The sequence below is a fragment of the Pseudorasbora parva genome, chromosome 2 (assembly GCF_024679245.1).
Source record: "Pseudorasbora parva isolate DD20220531a chromosome 2, ASM2467924v1, whole genome shotgun sequence".
NCBI classification, from domain to species: domain Eukaryota; kingdom Metazoa; phylum Chordata; class Actinopteri; order Cypriniformes; family Gobionidae; genus Pseudorasbora; species Pseudorasbora parva.
In genome coordinates, this window is record NC_090173.1 from 32,879,107 (window position 1) to 32,899,591 (window position 20,485).

The window sequence follows — 20,485 nt, forward strand, 5'->3', positions numbered from 1 at the left end:
GAAAAATAGATGTCTCAACTAACACAATATGAACTAAAAGTCACAAAACAATACTTAAGTAAGAAAACTCAAATTGTGTGTGGCTTATTCTGTGGGTTTTTACTCATTTTCCTACAAGGTAAGTGAAGCTAGGTGCACAAACTAGGTGCACACTTATTTTCCACACAATTATGTCCATACAGGTTTTGGGGATTATAAAAATAGACTGCTATTCAAATGTTTGGGGTCAGCAGGATTGTTAATTTTAATTCCATTGAATTTTCCACAAAAATATTAAGCAGCACAGCACTGTTTTCAACATTGATACTAATAATAAAAAAGTGTTTCTTGAGCAGCTAATCAGCTTATTAGAATGATTTCTGAAGGATTATGTGACACTGAAGACTGGAATCATGATGCTGAGAAGCTTTGCCATAAACAATAAATTGTATGTATTAAATTATATTTGTAGTTATATAAAATATTACACTTTTTATTGTATTTTGACGAATGCAGCCTTGCAGCAGAAGATAGTTCTTTCAAAAACATAATTAAAAAAAAAACTTACTTTGAAGGGGAAAAAAGAAGAAGAAAAATATCCAGTAAGTGGAATTGTGGGGAATGTGGTCCACAGTGAGCTGAACCCAAACTTTCTCGCGAGATCGCCACGATGACGTCCAAATGAGCGTTACCTGTTCGTTCTAGCCAACGTTGCGCACATCGTTTTTATTTTACTAGTATTATTTGATATACAATCGCTGGTTTTTCGCTTGCAGTGCCACATTTTTTCGATCTTTGGTCTGTGACGGTTCTACTTTTGTTCTGTCCCTGAGCAGGATCACAGAGGTACGTTGCGCACACGTAACAGAAGCTTAATGAGCAGTTAGCATGTTGTACTGTAGAGTGAGCCTGTTAGCCCAAAGACACAGTTAACGTGCTAAAACAATCCAAATTCTGTTATACAAGTAAACACTGGGAGTGTTTGGTATGTATTACATAAAGACTAAAAGTGAAAGAGAACCAGCGGCAGTGAAGTGAATGAAGTAATAGTTATTTGCAGTAAAGAAGGCCTCGGCCTGCTCCGGTTTAAGATGTGTTCTTCATCTTGTGGGCGCGATACAGTGTCTATGTATTAAATTGCAGTGAGCAGCCTACATAGACAAGCACGTTGGGCAGAATATGGGGTGTTTGGAGTGTTTAACACGAATTTAATTATCTCTTGTTAGGCTTATTGTGATTCATTGTAATAACTGAGCTCGTTTCAAATTAATGTTTGACCAGTTGTTTAAATGGAACACCCTACAGCACAAGTCTTTGTGAATTACCTATAAATGAGAACACTTGAGCACTATGCTTTACTTTCCATAATCGTGTGGTTTCATTATCTGGAAAGTAATTCAGATTCCATGTCTTTGACAATGTGCTGAATCTTGCTATTTCTGGACTCGTGTGGTTTTCTAGTGACTCAAAGCACATTAACCATCAGAGACCCAAGCATTGATGCTCATTATATAAGTCTTTATAAAACGCGTATTTGTTTTTTATTTTTAAAAAGCCTTGTTTAGGCAAAACGTGCGTTGGGGTATAATTTTAAATAAAATATATTTAAACAAAATAACACCCCCTTTCAATAAATACAATCGTGAAATTGAAGTATTCATATAAAATGAACAGTTTAGAAAATCAGTACACTTACTAAGTTTGCAATTAAATATGTTTTCCGAAAGTGTTAATAATTGTGTTTGCTGACTGGTCTGTGACTTAAGTGAGCTGTTTATATGTAACCTTTTCCCCCACCAAAACGTTATTTTGTGATAAATTTCAGATTGTCAGCTACTGTTTTGGCATTATTTAATTGCTTAGTACCACCATTGCAGTCATGCTCTGAGGGTTAATGGAGAAATCCATTTTTACACTATCAAGTTAGCCCCTTAGTTTGTTTCTTTGTCATTTCTCTTTAATGTTTTTGTTGCATTGTAATCATTTTGAAAACAGAATCTAAAATTGAAGTTCCTTCTCTATTAACTATTTGTATGCTTTAATTGTGTTTCTTCTAAAATGAACAAAATCAAATGCAGAATGCGCCATAATGTCTCCCAGCAGCAATTGTTTACTTACATTATTCATGTATCAAATGCTTTTATTCAAGGTAATTGGAAAACTAAAAATGCGATATAGATTTTTTTTTCAGTTCAGTGCTTACTGACGTTATAATTCTCTTTCAGACCTCTCAGAGCAGAGATGTATAACGGTATCGGGCTGACCACGCCGCGAGGCAGTGGCACGAACGGCTATGTTCAGCGGAATCTTTCCAGTGTACGCGTGAAGAGGACCAGGGATGAGCGCGGAGGAGAGCGGGATGAGAAAGACAGAGAGAGACTGGAGAGCCAGCTGAACAGACAACCTAATGCTGAAATCCTAGAGCACCAGAGGAAGAGACAGCTGGAAGTGAAATGTGCTGAGCTGCAGGACATGATGGAGGAGCAGGGGTAAGATTAGATGAAATCATATGAAGAGTTCTCTTCCGATTAGAGTTAATTGTGTGACGTTGCTGTGCTACGTTGTCACTAAAGCTTATCGTTTTCATGCATTTTTAAACATCGCAGTTGAAGCACAATTAGCAGCGAAAGAAACTCATTTCAGTGTTGGTAAGCGTTGTTTGAGACTTTCTCAGAGTGCGTGTGAACTGAACTGAGTGCTTTTGCTAATTGTGCTTGAATGGCCAAAGTGATCATGTATTTTCGAGTGAACAGTCATTTATGCCCTACGTCAATATAAACAGGTGAGAGAAAACGCACAAGCATATTAGATCCATGCAGTCGTTCTTCCAAATTTTCCTGCTGTCATTAATATGCTAATCAAACAACAAAAAAGAGAGAATCTCTCACTACTCTTGGCTAAATCACATTTGTAAGTTGAATAGGAATAAATATATATTTCATTTGCACAACAAAGCCTATGCATTGTTTTATATGTTTGTTTGCTTGATTTTTTTCAAGGTAGGTCTATTTCATTTGTATCTTGTTCTATTGCAGTTTGTTTTCTTTGCTCTTTCTTTGTCACGTAGTATTTCCTCCCAGTGGCTTCTGAGCTTTCAGTATAACATTTTAAATCCAGTAACATGCCAGTAACGACAAATGCAAGTTTTGTACCTTTATCTCTCAGCTCCAAAAGAAGTTTGAATATAGTAGCAGTTAAAATGTCAGTATGAAATGCCAAATCAGCATATTAAAATGATTTCTGAAGGAACGTCTGACACTGAAGACTAAAATCAGCATTAAATAAATTATATTTTTACAAAAAATATAAAAAATAGACATTTTTTTCAATTGTAATAATATTACACTATATTCCTGTTTTTAAATAAAATAAAGGCATCCTTGGTGTGCATATAAGACTTATTTCAAAAACAGGGTTTTGTGTTATGATCATTCTTAACTCTTTCCCGGCCAGCGTTAAAAAAAACCCACTGACACTGCCACCGCCAGGGTTTTCGACCATTTTCACCTGAATTTCACCTGAATAGCCCATAGAATATTTTTTTATGAATATCTGAGCATGTAATATACCAAAAGAAAGAGCTGACCCCCCTTTTTTTATTCTAGCTTCTTGCATTCCTTTTTTATCAACACTTGAATATGGGTAAGTTTCATAAAAAAGAAACATTTTGAATGATTTTTGGTGAAGACTGTTTCCAGATCAGATTCAGAGTGAGGATCCAACACAGATGGAGTAGATTGAGTCCATCAACACTTTTAATGCTTGCACAGTCCTGTAGATCGTCCTGGGTCCACATTTCATTCACTAACATTAGTTTTGATTCATATGATGTTTAAAGATGATAATCACGTTTTTTTTTTTCATATGCATGTGATTACATACGATCGCTCGTTTTAAACTGCGTCTTACTCGCGTGTGATTTGATCAGGAGATTCAGTACTCATTCAGTAGATGCGTAATAGTGTAATTCTGTTTTTTTGCCTGGAAGCGTTTTCTCACAAATAACAGGAAATTCCATGTTTGGCAGGGAAAGAGTTAATCAATCAATCAATCAATCAATCAACTTTATTTATATAGCGCTTTTACAATGACGATTGTTTCAAAGCAGCTTCACAGTGTCAAACAGGACAATATTGCAACAAAATTTGATTTGGCTGAACAGTCGTTCTGGAGAAAACTATATTACATTTATTTTTATAGTAACTATAGTTACTATATTACTTATATTAATTTATCATAGAGCGACAATGTTGGCAGATCAGTATTATAGTTTATATAATTAAATAAGACCTAATTAATTAATTTTATTTGTATATTTAGTTGAATAATTTGGATCATAATTTTAGTGTCCCCAACTGAGCAAGCCAAGCCAAAGGCGACAGTGGCAAGAAACTAAAACTCCATCAGGTCATGATGGAGAAAAATAATCCTTGGGAGAAACCAGACTCAGTCGGGGTGCCAGTTCTCCTCTGGCCTATTAACACACAGTGTATGATTATAATTCTGGCAACTTTACAGGTCAGAAATCATATTAGATCTGATATTCAAATTTTCTGGGTATCATGCAAGAGATGGGTTTATTTAGGATGGCGCATCAATTACACAAGAGTATGAAAAATTGAAAGATCGGAGTTATTGCGCCGGGTTTATTGAGGATGACGTGCCGGTGAGGCAAATTCAGAAGAGACACCAATTGACACGGTCTCAGCAGACACTCCAGGATGTGTTAATGAGCAAAGAGATCTTAAGAGTGACCTCTGACCAATCCCCCCTGTGTGACAGGTACTCTGCAGAGGAGATTGACGAGAAAGTCAACACCTTTCGTTTGATGCTGCAAGAAAGAGAAGAACCTGCACCTCCTCCAACAGAGAAGCCAGTGTGAGTATTACTTCAGTACATGATATACTATCGATACTGATAGTAAACCGATCCGATACCAATGCAGTTTTGTTTAAAGGTCCCGTTCTTTGTGTGTTTTCGAAAATAATTTTAACACAATCAACTAAATACAGACTTCATTATAAAGAAAAACAACAAATAACAAAAATATATAATATCGCAATGACAAAAATAGCCTACTATTATAGATTGTGAATAAATTCGATTAGTGGATAATTCAGCAGCAAAAGTGCACAATAATTGTTTAAAATCTAAACATTTAGTGGGGGAAAAATAAAGGAAACCACAAATGTAAATAAGTGTAGCTGTAAAGGTATAAAAAATATATTCATGAAAAACAAAGCCTATATACTAAGAAATTACATTTATTTTAAATGTATAGCTCATCTTTTTAAAGAGGCAGCAACATATAGATAGGGCAGAACAAGAAATGCTATTAATAAGGCTTTCGTAACACAAAAGTATTATAATATAGAGTGGCTCAAAGTGCGTATGCGCATCCCGTGCGCAGGATGATACGCTTGAAGCGACACGGAGTCACAGCGTTTAAGACCTAATTTTTAAGTCCTTTTTTTTCCGACTGCATAAAGTTCAGTTAATGCATATAAAGACTATGTCTGCTTGGGTACTCATCAAGATGGACATGTTGACATAGGTTTTGTGTGGGTTTGTCCGTTGAAGCGCAAGACTTGAAAGAAAACTCAATATTTGCGCGCTGTGAGATGTGCGCTTTCGGAAGTGCAGAGAGATACTCAGTATTGGATCAGTGCATCCCTAATTCAAACGGACATTGAGATTTCTATGAGGGCCTTTTTCTGTGCACTGCTAATATATATTTTATTATCCACATTTTGCTATTTTTAACAGTGTGACTGAGACTCATGCTCTGGCAGCTGCTAACCAGCAAAAAAATGACCGTTTGAGAGAAGCCTTCGGTATCAGCTCTGACTACGTTGACGGCTCATCCTTTCATCCTGACCGGAAGGAGCGAGAGAAGGAGAAGAGGGAGCAGGAGAGGCTGGAAAGAGAGAAACAGCAGCAGATGTACCAGTGAGTAGATGGAGGGGTCTTATCACGAGGAATCACTTTTTACTTTATCTTTTGAGATTTAAAAGCTTGATGTACTATGAAGGTGTTCTGTAACTTTCAGAAGTCAAAGCCTTTGTGTTGTACCGTATCTGAGTACTTGCTGTTCTGTCTGTTTCTCATAATTTTCTTTCAGGATTATTAAGTCTGATGATTCAGATTCTTCTCCTGAGCGGAAAAAGAGCAGGAAAAAAAAGAAAAAGAAAAACAAAGGCAGAGAAAGGTAAACCAAAGAATGGAGGGGGAATTTGGAATGCTTAACATGAATTTAAAGAGAATAATATATTAATGAATCAATTTTCACTCTTAGCTCTGAGAGCCCATCACCTTCCCCTCGGCGAGAAAAGAAAAAGGACAAGAGGAAGAAAAAGAAAAGGTTTAATTTAATGCCTTTAATTTTGTTTCCTTACATAATATGCTTTTAATTATTCTTATGTTGCCCTCTAGCCAAGAAGAAATCTGGTAAAATAATACACCTAAATCTATTTAATTGAGTCAGTTTGAAATGTATGAATGTGCAAATGGTGTTTTGCGTTTGTAACTTTTTCTTACTTTGCGGCACATTATTTATAAACCATCCAGGAGATTAAAAAATATGCATTATCAATATCACTATTAACTGAGATTCAAGGGGCAGTGGCTAGCACACCTTACCCCACAGTTAACACTCTGAGAAAGATGCTTTGTCATGTTTGACAAAATTTCATTTATAATAAATATTTGTAGACCTGGACACATTTCTTTTGACATAATTTATTTTGGCGACCAAGTAGCCAGTGAAAATGATACATTGATTACATTGATTAGCAGTAAAGAAAAAAAGTATGTTGACTGACAAATTTTCTCTGACACATCTTGCCCCACTCTCCATCTTGCCCCCATCTTGGCACATCTTGCCCCACACATCTTGCCCCCACTCTGGTGTAGATGACAATCTTGAGTTGTTATCTACACCAAAAGTGAGCAACAAAAGCAAACTGAATCGGTTATAATCAAACAAATTCCTGACAGTAAACCGTTACTCTAAGCAAACAACAAAACTCGTGCTATTTCTGAACACAGTAAATGGATTTGCTATTGTCGCATCTGGTGTAGTGTTTTTTTTTTTTTAATGGCTCAAATAACAAAAATCTTTGCTTTTAGGGAGGAATCAGTGAAGAGTGACACTGAGAGGTAGGTTTTCTCCTTACCGTTTCAAGTTATTTGTGAACAGATGATGTTAGATACATGTTCTTTATTTACATTTCATGGTTATAATTTATCTTGCTACAGTTCATCAGATGAAAGAGAAACATCCAAAAGAAAGCGAAAAAGGAGTGACAATGAGGCTCCTCCCAATAAGAGCCGAAAACAGCAGAGTGCATCCTCCAGCCCAGCTCACAGGTAACATGACACAAAATAAGGCCATGTGCTCACTACATAACCAGACTATTTTATAGTGTTTACTAAGGGTTAACTTTACATTGAGTTGTTTTTATGTCTTTAAGGGGTCATATAATGGTAAAGGAACTTTTACAAGTAGATTGTATGGAAATGTGTGTTGGCAGTGCCTGTACACAACCATCCTGATAAATCCATCCAGTATTTTTATTTTTAAATCGCCATATGTTTAACGTGTGTGAATCAATGTGTAACGGCACACGGTCGGACGCCCCTCCCGAGACTGTTGATTGACAGCAGTGTTTCAACAGAAACCCGTCCTGAGCGAGCTTTCATCATAGTCCACCAATGTTGATACGCTGGAGCAGAATGGGTTCTGTTCTTGGGTGTAATGGCGAACACAGCAGTCATTTTGATGTTCCGAACCGCTGAAGACGCAGTGGCTGAGTTTTGTTTTCGAAGAGAATATTCCCCCCGATCAAAGTCAATGCTGTTATGTTTGCGAAAACCGCAAATCATTTCTCACCAGACTGCTTTATAAACGATGGTCAGTAAAAAAGCAGGTTTGGCTAAGAAGCTGCTCCTGAATAAAGGATCTATACCAAATATTTGTGTTCCTGCTGCATCTGCAGAAGATGTGAGTGTAAGTTTGAAATGCTTGCATGCTTCATGACAAGTTTACAAGGGTAATTTACATTGCGGCATGCTTTCTATGTATGCCATTCTCAATATAACTCATAATCCCACGTTTATAATGAACAACACATGGTTGTCATTACAAATTGTTTTGTCATTTTTATTGGCATTAGCTGTAACATCAATCTGTCAATGAACTAACGTATACATCCGTAAATACATAGCATTCGTATCTCACTACACTAACGTTACCCTGCAAGAACATACAAAGATAGATCAAAGTGACATTACATTAAATTTATGTCACCCCAAAAAAAAATTCAAAATATGAAAAATATATGAAATAATGTTGTCAAAAATATCGATATTTCGATATGTATCGATACTGGAATATCTGAAACGATACGATACTCAGTTTTTACAGTATCGATACCAGCTGCGCTCTCCTCTCCGACCGAAAGAGAGTTGACACACACCGGCATATTCTCACTCAGCCCGGTTAACCTCTGAGCACGGTGAATGCGCGTTCTGCTGGACTTTTTCCTCATTAAAGTGTGTTAGTGTTAGTGTGTGATCGGTCTGAATTTCGCGCGGGATTGCACATAAATTAATTCTACTAATCCCCGCCGATTTCGTGCTCACATCTGAAGCGCACACACACAGCCTACCGTAATAAAGCCGCCTCTGACATGATACAAGTGCAAACATTTGCTTCTTTTTCCAGCTTATTATTGGTCAAATACACTCAAAGAATTATTAGTGCACATCTGGAAGAGTATTAACGTAAACACAGTCGCAAACAGTTCAGAAAGAACGAGTAACAGGAACAGTGTTTAGGATCCATGCGTCTGTTAGTCTTAAAGGGACCGCAGTCATTTGTTATTCAAACTACAAAAAGACAAACGATCACACTGCTCTTGACTGATCAACTTGTGTAACTTTAATAGTTTCATCTGTACGCTATTGAATTTTTTTTACAAAGAACATTGTCCAATGTTGTTTTAAATGTAATTACTATGCATTTTTTTTATCTTATCTGAATTTTAGACCTACCTGAAAAAATAAAGCAGTCTATTTAATTTGTATCTTCTATTCTATTGCATTTATTTGTGCTATTGTTTGTAATCTGTTTATTTGTTCTTATTTTTTTACTGTTTAGTCGTCTTTTTAAATTCAATTTGCCATTCGAAATCAAGCTTTCTTGTGCTGTGTGTAAGCTATTGCAACACAATTACCCCATTGTAAAAAATACATTGAGATAATTTTAATAGTAATTGATCAATAATTGTTCAAATCAAAACGATGCCCAACCCTAAGGAACATGCTGGCCACATGAATTTTTAGTAAAAAATAACAATGAATAATAACTGTTATACTGTTAAATAATAAATATAACTGTTAACTGTAACAATAAATAATAAGTTCTGTTGTCGTATTAAGCATCTTATCTTTTTTTTTTTTTTTTTTTTTTTTTTTTTACTGTGGTATCGATTTAGTGTCGATATTTTAGTCTGGTATCGTACCAAAGTCATAATTTTGGTATCAACACATAATTTTGGACAACACTAATATGAAAGCTCGCTCAGTGTTTGAGATGGTCTAGTTTTTTTAAACCGTACTTAATGAAAATTCCAGTTAATGTATATCCATGCTTTTTGTTTTCAGCCAATCTCCTCAGAGAGGGAAGCAGCAAAATAAATCAGATTTCCGTCCAGATGAGGGGAGGAAAGGAAGATCCCCTGACAGGAGGCGCCGTGGACGTAATGAGGAAAGTCCAAAGAAGTTGGAAGTCAGAGAGGTAATTCATTTGTTCTTTTGGAAGTCATAGAAGCATATGCACACTGTATTTGTTTATTCTGATTTTTTCCTTTTTATTTGTTAAGTGAATTAGACAAACACATACGTATGGTGTCTTTGGCCATCTTACATAGTTTTTTGAGCACTTCAACACAAGGATTGTTTTAATATAGTTTATCAAGTTAAAAATAGTACAGCATTTAAAAATGCATCTAGAGACCCCTGCATTTAATACAAGAACCTCTCATGCAAATATTTGGTGCAAATCTAATTATTCAGAATTTCCTTGAGCCAGATTAGTTACCTCTAACGAGTTGCTTTTTCAAAATATTTGGTTTTGCATTGCCCTTCCCCACTTTTAGAGATCACCAAGACGCTCAAGAACGCCTGAGCACAACAGAAGAGACAAAGGCCGAGAACGTGAGAGAGAACAAGTGCAAGAAAAACCTCAGAGACGACAACACAACTCTTCATCGCCATCTCCTCCACCAAAGCAGAGGAGGGACAGACGACCACGGAGTGAAGAGAGGGAGAAATCCCCTCAGACAAGACACAACTCCTCTTCACCATCTCCACCACGTAACCAGCAGCAAGACAGAAGACAACGGAGTGAAGAAAGACAGAAACCCTCTCAGCGGAAAAGGCGTGACTCTTCGTCTCGTTCTCCGACTCCTAAGCTGCAAAGAGACAAGAACCAAGTGGACAATGGCAGAAAGAACAAAGGTCAAAGAAAACGTGACTCATCCTCATCCCCATCTCCTCCACGTAAAGACAGAATGAGAAGAGGACACAGCGGAGAGAAAGATTCCGTGAGGGACAGGGAAACGGAGAGCCGTGGGGACAGGGAAAGAGACAGACAGAGGAATAGCGATAGAGAGACAATCATGTCTAGTAGAAAGGATGACCAAGGACGGGAGAGTGATAAAGGAAAAGAGAGAGACCGAAATCGATCTAGTGACTCCATGTCTCCTGCTAAACGTTCACCTTATGCCAATGGAGGGCAAAAAGAACGCGATCGTAAACTGGAGAAGGAGCGTGAAGAACAGAGAGACAAAGACAGAAAACGAGAGGAGGAGATGAAGGAAGAGGCTTTGAGAAAAGCCAGAGAGAGCGATAGAGAAAAGGAGAGAAACCGCCTCAGAAGCCAAGAGGTTTCCCGATCAGACAGAAAGTCCTCCCTTAGCTGTCAGCCTGAGGACAGACGAGGTGCCAGAGGAAGTGAGCCAGAGCAAGAGGTGGGCAAGAAAGACAGGAAAATTGAAGAGGAAAAGAGGCAGGAAAAGAGTCCTCAAGACCAAAAGAAGGAGAAACAGACTCAAAAGGAAAAACCTGCAAAGAAAGACAAAGCTGCAAGTAGTAGTAGCAGCAGCAGCAGTAGTAGCAGTGAGAGTGATAGTGACAGCTCCTCATCGTCATCATCCTCATCCTCCTCCTCTTCATCGTCATCATCTGAGGATGATGAAAAAAAGAAACCGAAAAGTTCAAAAGACAGCAGCACAGCCAGTAAATTGGTTCCTAACTCTGTCATCGCTCAGGCTATTGCACGCCGTGAGAAGGAGAACCGAGGAAGGGATGGAGAGGGTGATGAAGGCAAGAAGGTATACCCTCCCACACAAAGACCGAGCTTACCTCCTGAGCCCCAGAGAAAAATGGATGATTTTGATAAGAGACAACGAGATGTGGAGAGAGACCGGAGACCTGGCAGCTCCTTGTCTCCTTCCACAGGAACCAAAGACCGTGGTAAAGAAAGGTACACTCCCACCGAGAGTTCCAGTCCGCCTCCTTCACCCCCTCAGAGAGGCCGGAACCGGTACACGCCTTCAGAAGAAACCAAATCTCAGAGCAGAGATCGTGGAGGTGAGCGATATACACCATCAGAGCTGGAACTAGAGTCATCACGTCCCTCGCCTGGCAGAGGAAGAGACCGACAGAGTGACCGAAAAAAAGACGTGTCACCTATATCTCCAAGGGGAAAAGGAAGAAATGACTTGTCACAGGTGAAACAGACAGTATCTCGGCCTTCACCAAAACGCACCCCACCACGACAGTACCAGGACCCACAACGCTCACGTTCTCCCAGTCCAAGACGAGGAGCGAGAAGACTGTCACCTCCACGAAACTCATCCCCTTTCCGACGGGACCGCAGCCGAGAACGTCTTAGAGAACGAGAGAGGGAACGATTTAGAGCAAGACCAGGTGACAGAGAACGAGAGCGTTCCAGGGAGAGGAGAATGAGGAGCAGCAGATCCAGGAGTCCCCGAAGACAAAGTCCTCCCTACAGGTCAGTCAGATTACCATGTTTGGAAAAGCTCAACTCTGCATTAAAAGTAGTCACAGCTGGCAATCTGTGGAAATAGGTTGTGACAGCAGTGTCTTGCAGTGTGACATGGTAAAGCAGTTTTTATATATCTTTAACATAAAGATATTTTTATGAGTTTTTAATATATATATATATATATATATATATATATATATATATATATATATATATATATATATATATATATATACACACACATACACACACAAACAAACACCTAAAGGATTATGAACACCTGCTCACTTTCTCATTATGTAATTATCTAATCAACCAATCACATGGCAGTTGCTTCAATGCATTAAGTGGTGTGATCCTGGTCAAGACAATCTCCTGAACTCCAAACTGAATGTCAGAATAGGAAAGAAAGGTGATTTAAGAAATTTTGAGCGTGGCATGGTTGTTGGTGCCAGATGGGCCGGTCTTTGAGTATTTCACAATCTGCTCAATTACTGGGATTTTCATGCACTACCATTTTTAGGGTTTACAAAGAATGGTTTGAAAAGGGGAAACACATCCAGTATGTGGCTAGCCTGACAAACCAGACCCACATCAAGATGTTTGGTCTGGAAACTCACCATAGACAGGGCTCAATCCGAGGAGCGGGATAAACGGTTGTCTTTTAAACTTCCTCTGCACGTGATAGGATAGCGCTACACCAACCAGAGCAACGAAGGTGAAACAGAGCTAGCTGACAGATTAAACATTCGCCGTATCCGGTCGGCTAAACTCCGAACACATCTTCCCTTTTTAAGAATGACTTCAGACACATCTCTAGAACAGACAAATGGGGATATATATATAAACACCAGGGGCCTATTGCACAATACTAGGATAAGGGATGAAGCTGGGATATTTTGGTGACCCTGGCTCAATTTATCCACTAATATGCAGTTATCTTTCATTATCGTTCTTGGTATGAGTTTGCCTTCAGGGTATGTTTACATGACAGCTGTGTACTAAATTTTGCATAAAAATGACAAGATCATCAAGATATCGAGGCTTAAAGGGATCCCATGGTGTTGAGACTTGTATGGCTTAATATAACATAAATGATGTCTCTTACTGAATTATGTGGTAGAAAACCCATGAAAGATCTACGTTATTTAAAAAATCGATTTTATATTTGGACCATGGGCGGCGCCATTTTGTTTGCGTTCTAGGTTGATGACGTAGAATGGTTGAACTCCTCAATCAGCTGGCGTTACCCGTTGCTATTTTTACCACAACGCAACTCGAAAATTGTTTCAGAGTTAAACAAAACAAATGAATTGCTTTGTAATTGTACTTAAAACACACTCAAACATACATGTGCACACAAACTCACCTACACAAGTCACAAACAGATCGGCGGGCGCGCACACACACACCTGACAGACTGCTCTGTCTCAATCGCATGCATCACCAAAACATCCTGCCTCTCTTCCTCACGTTACTTTATCCCATCGTCCTACCTAGATATTTCCCTCTGCTGGTCACATTAGGCATTACAGTTAATCTACTATCAACAGTCTATCTAGGATATCAACACAGGGAATAGATTGAGGGTTATGTATGCGCGCACGCAGTGCGTGCGTGTGTGTGTGTGTGTTCGCGCCGATCTGTTGGGGGGTGTGTGTGTTCGCGCCGATCTGTTGGGGTGTGTGTGTGTTCGCGCCGATCTGTTGGGGTGTGTGTGAGTCTGTGTGAGAGAGAGAGTTTGTGTGCACATGTATGTTTGAGTGCGTGAAGTCGGACAGCTGTTTGTAAATCGGCTTTACACTCGTTATTGCGGTGGAACGTGAGACTGAATGACTGCACTCGAACATGTCCACTATGGTGTCGGACAACACTACAAATGTCCGTCCCTTCAAATAATGCCCTATTTAAGGGTATAGGGTCGATTTCAGATTCAGCCCCTGTCGTGGAGACTGAGCAGCCCAACATCTCGATTGAAACAGAGCCTGTCGTGTGCGCGCCCGCCGATCTGTTTGTGACTTGTGTAGGTGAGTTTATGTGCACATGTATGTTTGAGTGTGTTTTAAGTATAATTACAAAGCAATTCATTGGTTTTGTTTAACTCTGAAACAATTTTCGAGTTGCGTTGTGGTAAAAATAGCTACGGGTAATGCCAGCTGATTGAGGAGTTCAACCACTCTACGTCATCAACCTAGAACGCAAACAAAATGGCGCCGCCCATGGTCCAAATACAAAATCGATTTTTAAAATAACGTAGATCTTTCATGGGTTTTCTACTACATAATTCAGTAAGAGACATAATTTATGTTATATTAAGCCATACAAGTCTCAACACCAGGGGATCCCTTTAATCCCTTATCCTAGTTTTGTGCAATAGGCCCCTGGTTTTGTTAATATTTTGGATCACATGTTTTTGTTGCCGAATTGATTTCGGACAGTTTTTGTATAAATAAAATAAATGTGTGTCTATATGCTTGACTTTTATTGATCACTGAAATTGCATTGATTGGAATGAAGTGGGTTCAATGTAAAATTAAATAAATAAAAAGTAGCTTAAATGTAGTAAACTACTTTTGTCAAGTTGCTGTAGCTTAGCTTGCTACATTTCCCAGGGGCGTAGCTTCAGTGTAGTGAAGCTTAATTAATTGTAGAGTAACTGGTAGCTTAGCTCACTACATTTTCCAAGTAGCTTGCCCAACACTGTTCATATTTTATAACGAGGGGAAATTCTAGTACTTCCACTGAGGTAAATCTTGGTTTATTGAATACATTTATGGGGAAAGCAACCACACTGTCCTAAAAGGCATGACACTTTTTACATGCATGTAGTTACAATACTGTGTATTTGAGCTTTTGGTTGAACCAAGCGACAACTTCCCGCAGTCTCTCTTGAAGTTTAAACTGCAATAAAAAATAAAATGCCAACGTTTTGGTCTATGTAGCCCTTAAAGGTGCACTATGTATTATTTTTGCAGTAAAATATCCAAAAACCACTAGGCCGGTGTTATATATTTTGTTCAGTTGAGTACCTACAATATCCCAGAAGTTTCCAACTATTTGTAAATTGTGAGAAAATTGCTATTTTAACTAAGGACAGGGACGTTTCAGCATTGCATTTGAGGGAGTCGCCTGTCAATTGGGTCATATCTGCGTTACCCTCGGTTTCGGCTTTTATTTGGCAGGAGCGCTTTACTCTTAGCAGCGAGAACAAGTGAACGCATGGAGTAAAGTCATAACATCGTTTTAAACACACTTAAATGTATCTAATATGATAAACAGAGCTACATTACCTCAAAATCGTAACCGGAAGATCGGATCTGTGCAGGCGAACGGCGACTGTGTCCCCTCCCGTCATAATAAATGTCCCAGTATTCACGAGGCGGGTATTTGTTTAACAATCGCTCCAGCAGCTGTGCTCAGGTCCATAACACTCGGTCCTGCTCTGCTTTAGACTACAGTAACGTTAATAACCGCATGCATGAACGTGATTTCTGCCCGAGTCCACCGGCTGTGATGAGAAGACCACATCTCCCAAGATGCTGCACTCACACTTTGCGTCATCAAACTACGATTTGTTTTGAATAGGCGCCCTCCAGTGGACGGAAAGCTGCATAGTGCACCTTTAATGACAACTGTGAGGGAGGTGAATTTTTTATAACTCAACCGTTTAAATTATATTAAGGCTTAAAGTTCTGCATATTTAAGAGCATGACTACTCGAGTGGCAGGTGGATTGCCACCATGTTTGTGCTAGGTGAGGGTTGTTTTAGGAAACAAGGCCTTCAGTTTCCGCTTGTTTGCCTGTTGTCAGTTATCCGGGAGTGATGTGTGATGCACTGCCAAGATGGCAACGAGCAGGTTTTAGGCTTTAAAACTACTCTTTGGAAACCTACGGGTGACGTCATGAACATAACTACGATATTTTTTTTTACTGTCTATGAGTAAATGAACAAAATCCCTTCTTACAAATATACCTGAAACCAATTCAGCTATATAGAATCGTATTAATACACTATTAAGAGCAAGTTAGTGCCTCAACTCTGCATCTTTAAAATTTTGACACTGACAGGTATGTTTTGAGCAATTTGTTTTTGATAGAGGAAAATAATGTATTCCTGTCATAGCAAAGCTGAATCTTCAGCATTATTTCAGTCTTTAGTGTGACATGATCCTTCAGAAATCATTCTAATATGATTTCGTTTTCAAGAAACATTTTTATGTTAAACAGATGTTATACAAGTTCAAAAGAGCATATATTTTGGAAAAAAATATTTAGAAAAATTATTTATAAATGTCCTTACTTTCACAAAGTATTTATTTATTTTTTTGGTTTTGTCTGTGTGGCCAGTGGTATAATCCGTTGTCCCTTTAATTTGAGAACTTTACACTGTAGTTAGCAGAGTTGTAAATTAAGTTTATAATAACAAAAATGTCTTAAGTGTGGTTATTACAAATTTCTTTTTCTAGACCTAGGTTTCGTCGTTCACCCTCTCCAGTACGTCGGCGCAGAAATAGTCGCTCTCTGTCAAGAGAAAGAGAAAGGCAGAGAGAGCAGGAGAGGAGAAATCGAGAGAGGCAGCGTGAACAGGAGAAAGGGAGAGAACGAGAGCAAGAACAAAGAAGGAGGGCACCACCCAAAGATCCCACTCCTCCACACCGCTCGTCATCTTCATCCTCTTCCTCCAGTTCAAACTCTTCATCCTCACCCTCTCCTCAAAGACAGATGAAGGGGGTCAAGTCAACAGATGTAGATAAAAAGAAATCAAGGGAAATTGATGAACAGACAAAAAATAAGCAACCGAACTCCAAACATTTATCCCCCTCCCCTCCTCGTGAGACTCGTCTCCCTTTAAACCATCGCTCTCATTCCCGTGAACTTGCTGCCCATTCTAGATCACCAACGACCAAGCAATCACAAAGCAGGGATCCACCAGGTGACCAATTAAGAGGCCAGTCCTCAACATCTTTCCAAGAGCAGCACCACGAGCTGCCAATGAAGGGAAAGAACCCAGTGAACGGGAAACCAGAGAAGGAGAGCTCTGGCCAACAACAGAAGCAGCAGAGAAGCAGCTCAAGTTCTTCCTCATCTTCCTCATCGTCATCTTCATCCTCGTCCTCATCCTCATCCTCATCCTCATCATCAGACAGCTCAGACAGTGAATCGGAAAAAGGAAAAGGGTAAGTGCCAAGTCATTTAGTATTTATGTAGCTCAGTTATATAAGAAGGTACTTCACTTAAATGTTTGTTTTTTCAGGAATGTTAAAGCAAGTACAAATAGAGATGCTAGCAAGATGGCAAAAAGCAGAGCTTCTTCGTCATCATCTTCATCAGAAAGTGAGCAAGAAGGAAAGAAAAGGTAGAATTATTTTGCCTGATTTATTAATCATTCATTTATTCCTCCTCTTCTAAAGGAATAATGGGTTTTCCATTGGATCATCAACTAGGCCTGTCGCAATAGTCCATAAATCAATGAATCGCAAAAAAATAGCTCAAGTAACACGAGTAATAAAAACGGTACTATAGTACAAATATATTTAATGACGTTTATATGCAACCCGTAGTGGGAACGCCCACTAGCGACATGAATCTCTGGCGCTGGCAACATGCAGTGACAAAATCGCTGGCGGTGTGAACGGGGCTAGAGACTACATACGCCAGCAGTCTAGCACGTTACGGATTTGTTGTTCGTTACCACGGCAACCATTTGCGTGTCAGGGTTTGTCTGAAAGCGTCTGAGGTATGAAAATTATCTGTAGACATGACGGGCGGCAAAAATATCAGAAGAAAAGCTTAACATGTACTTACAACTGCATTATTTATCTGTATTTTCTTCATTAGGATGTTGAAAGCAAGTGAAGAGAGAGTTTCATTCATAATGTTTCTACTTCATTTAACATGAGCGCTCATACTGGACTGAAGCCGTTTTCATCATGTGATCACGGGAAAACATTTCTCAGGGCGTGGTGAGCTCGTGCCGGGGGCGTGAATAGTGAGCCATTGGAAGTACCATCCTACGAAGCACCACAATGTCCAATAGGAAAATTCAACTGCAGTAGCCACCGTTCAACCTTAAGAGGGCAGCACTAAGACGTTTTTACACCATATATTATAGAATTAAAACACTTTATACCCAAATGTCAAAACATTTACTCTAATCAATAAACAGCATTAATAAAGCCTAAGTCTTGCAGATCATTAACTAAAAAAAAGTTGGTTTAGGGTTTAGTTACCCTTTAAGTCATAACTGACAAAAATAAACGTCAATGTTACCCTTCCGGTTAATATTGCATGGCAAAAATCAAAATCAGCCATAAGCTGTTCATGTTATGTCAGTTGTAACCAAGTAGCTCCCTTTTAGGTACTAAATCATCATCATCGGAGGCTGACATGCTGAGCTTCGTGCTCTTCTCTCTCAGACAGGTGTTGTTGTGCGAGATAGGGAAAGTAAATGCGCCATACGTCATCGCGCCGCTATATCATTAATATCGTGATATGACTTTTTTTTTATCATGTAAACATTTATACTGGTATTATCGTGGACGATATAATATGGCACACCCCTAGTGTGACTTATGGTCAAAATGTATTATTAGTTTCTGTTATTGGTATCAATACTCCTACATGACCAATACCAGCTTTGCAATTGCTTGATGATACTTATCTTTAAAGTATTGTAATCTGAGCACAGTGTTCATATGCTAACTCAACTTTGCTTTTGTTTTTGGTTATTTTGTTCATTTATTGTGGATATTTAAAATGTTTTCTGTTTTCAGTGTTAAATAGTCTTTAGAAAAAATTGATTGATATTTGAAAAGGTGTAACTGCATTATGCCATTGTCATTATTTTAGATTAAAAAAAGGTCTCAGAACGACAATATTATCGGTTATCACAATAATTTCTTGGCAATTTATTGTCCAGCAAAATTTATCGTGACTGGCCTATCGTCAACATGGAATCAAAATTGACCCTATTTATTTTCTCGGTTTATATGGATGATCCAACGATCTTATTTGGGCAATGTTTTAAACTACTGTTATAGTGAAAATAATTATATTATCATGATTGTGTGGCTTAGTGTGATTTTAAAGAAGTATATACATTGGGAGTTTGCATCAAGCAGCTCGATACATTGTTTTCAGTGTTTCAGAGCATCTCTGTTCACAGTAAATGCTGATCCATGTGAATCCATCTACTCATCATTGTAGCATTAACTTCCTAATTCAGTTTCCCTTTTCACACTGATTAGAGACATAAATTGGCAAAATAAAATGCAATATTTACATACCATTTTGCTACCCAACCTAACCACTCTCAATCATTGTTTTAACTATGCAGTCCACCACAGCCCAAAAGAGTGCCAGCAGACTCGCTAAGAGACTCTAGGTCACTCAGTTACTCCCCTCTAGCGAGGCAACGAAGACCTGCACATTCTCCCCCTGCTCGACGGTCAGTTCTGAATGGATCTATCCATTTCACCATGTACTATAAATTGGATTATTAGTACTAATATTGATCTCATCTCTGTTTTCCATAAGCAGTGCAAGCAGGAAGTCGAGAAGCAGATCTCCAGACAGTCGACGGAGGAAATGAGTGAATAATAATTGTTCACCTTTTGTTTTGTTTTTTTCTCTGGACTCTTATCTGACCCTCACTGGACTGGATCATCTCAGTATCAAATGGATGAGACTAGAAATGTGACTAGTTGTAATGGTGATATTTTTACCATTAGTATGGGAAGGTCTATCGAAACTTGGTTCTTTGTAACTCATCCCAAAAGGGAGGATTTATTTTTACCTTTATTATGATGTAATTAATGTTTAAGAAGGCCAGCTGAGACACTGAAGCTCTCATCAACTATTGCTCTGTGCCAACAGATGCTGGATGCTATTTGTATACATACACACAAAAATCACACATGTTCAGTGGTTTCTGTCTGCTACATTGTTCTGAATGTAGATGAACGTCTGTAATTTGGTGATCAGAATGAACAATATTCTGTTCCTGCATATGTGGACAGAGTCTGTTGCTTTGTTTATTTGTTGGAAAAAAAGAATTGTGAATAATAAAATGGCAGTAGAATTATCTTGTCAGAATTTTTTTTGTGGTTGCTGAAGTAGAAGCTGATCCTAAATACACAGCACTATATTCTTTAAAGCTGTGTGCGATTTAATGAACGCCTTCTTAGATAAAGAGGTGGCCCTGGGCCAAGTTGGCCCAATCTCACACCTTTGACATTATAAAAATAAGTTTGTTTTTTATAAACCGATATGTTTATACAAATTTTATTGTAAAATTGTAATTATAGTTTATTAGTTCATATGTCATATTAAACGGGTATTGGAGAAAGTCTATTAACATAATTAAGCAACTTTATAACCTGAGACTTCCTCTCACAGAAATGTGCTAGGGTAATTTTCCACCAAATGCATGTA

General features: G+C 38.6%; 1 protein-coding gene across 1 annotated transcript; it reads left to right on the top strand.

Moving 5' to 3' along the window:
* Nucleotides 1-633: 633 nt before the first annotated feature.
* Nucleotides 634-20,135, top strand: srrm2 (serine/arginine repetitive matrix 2). Its single transcript, XM_067416533.1, has 14 exons — nucleotides 634-825; nucleotides 2,205-2,468; nucleotides 4,762-4,857; nucleotides 5,746-5,928; nucleotides 6,101-6,187; nucleotides 6,275-6,340; nucleotides 7,108-7,137; nucleotides 7,237-7,347; nucleotides 9,646-9,778; nucleotides 10,140-12,058; nucleotides 16,519-17,229; nucleotides 17,307-17,408; nucleotides 19,389-19,499; nucleotides 19,592-20,135. Exons 2-14 carry the CDS (start codon nucleotides 2,221-2,223, stop codon nucleotides 19,641-19,643), a joined length of 3,849 nt encoding a protein of 1,282 aa, XP_067272634.1. The 5' UTR covers nucleotides 634-825; nucleotides 2,205-2,220; the 3' UTR covers nucleotides 19,644-20,135.
* Nucleotides 20,136-20,485: the final 350 nt, after the last annotated feature.

Excerpts from the sequence above, each read along its gene's own strand:
- srrm2 (XM_067416533.1), top strand. The coding sequence starts at position 2,221 with ATGTATAACGGTATCGGGCTGACCACGCCGCGAGGCAGTGGCACGAAC. Across the intron at positions 6,341-7,107 it reads AAGAGGAAGAAAAAGAAAAG|GGAGGAATCAGTGAAGAGTG; the intron begins GTTTAATTTAAT and ends CTTTGCTTTTAG. Across the intron at positions 17,409-19,388 it reads GAGCAAGAAGGAAAGAAAAG|TCCACCACAGCCCAAAAGAG; the intron begins GTAGAATTATTT and ends TTAACTATGCAG.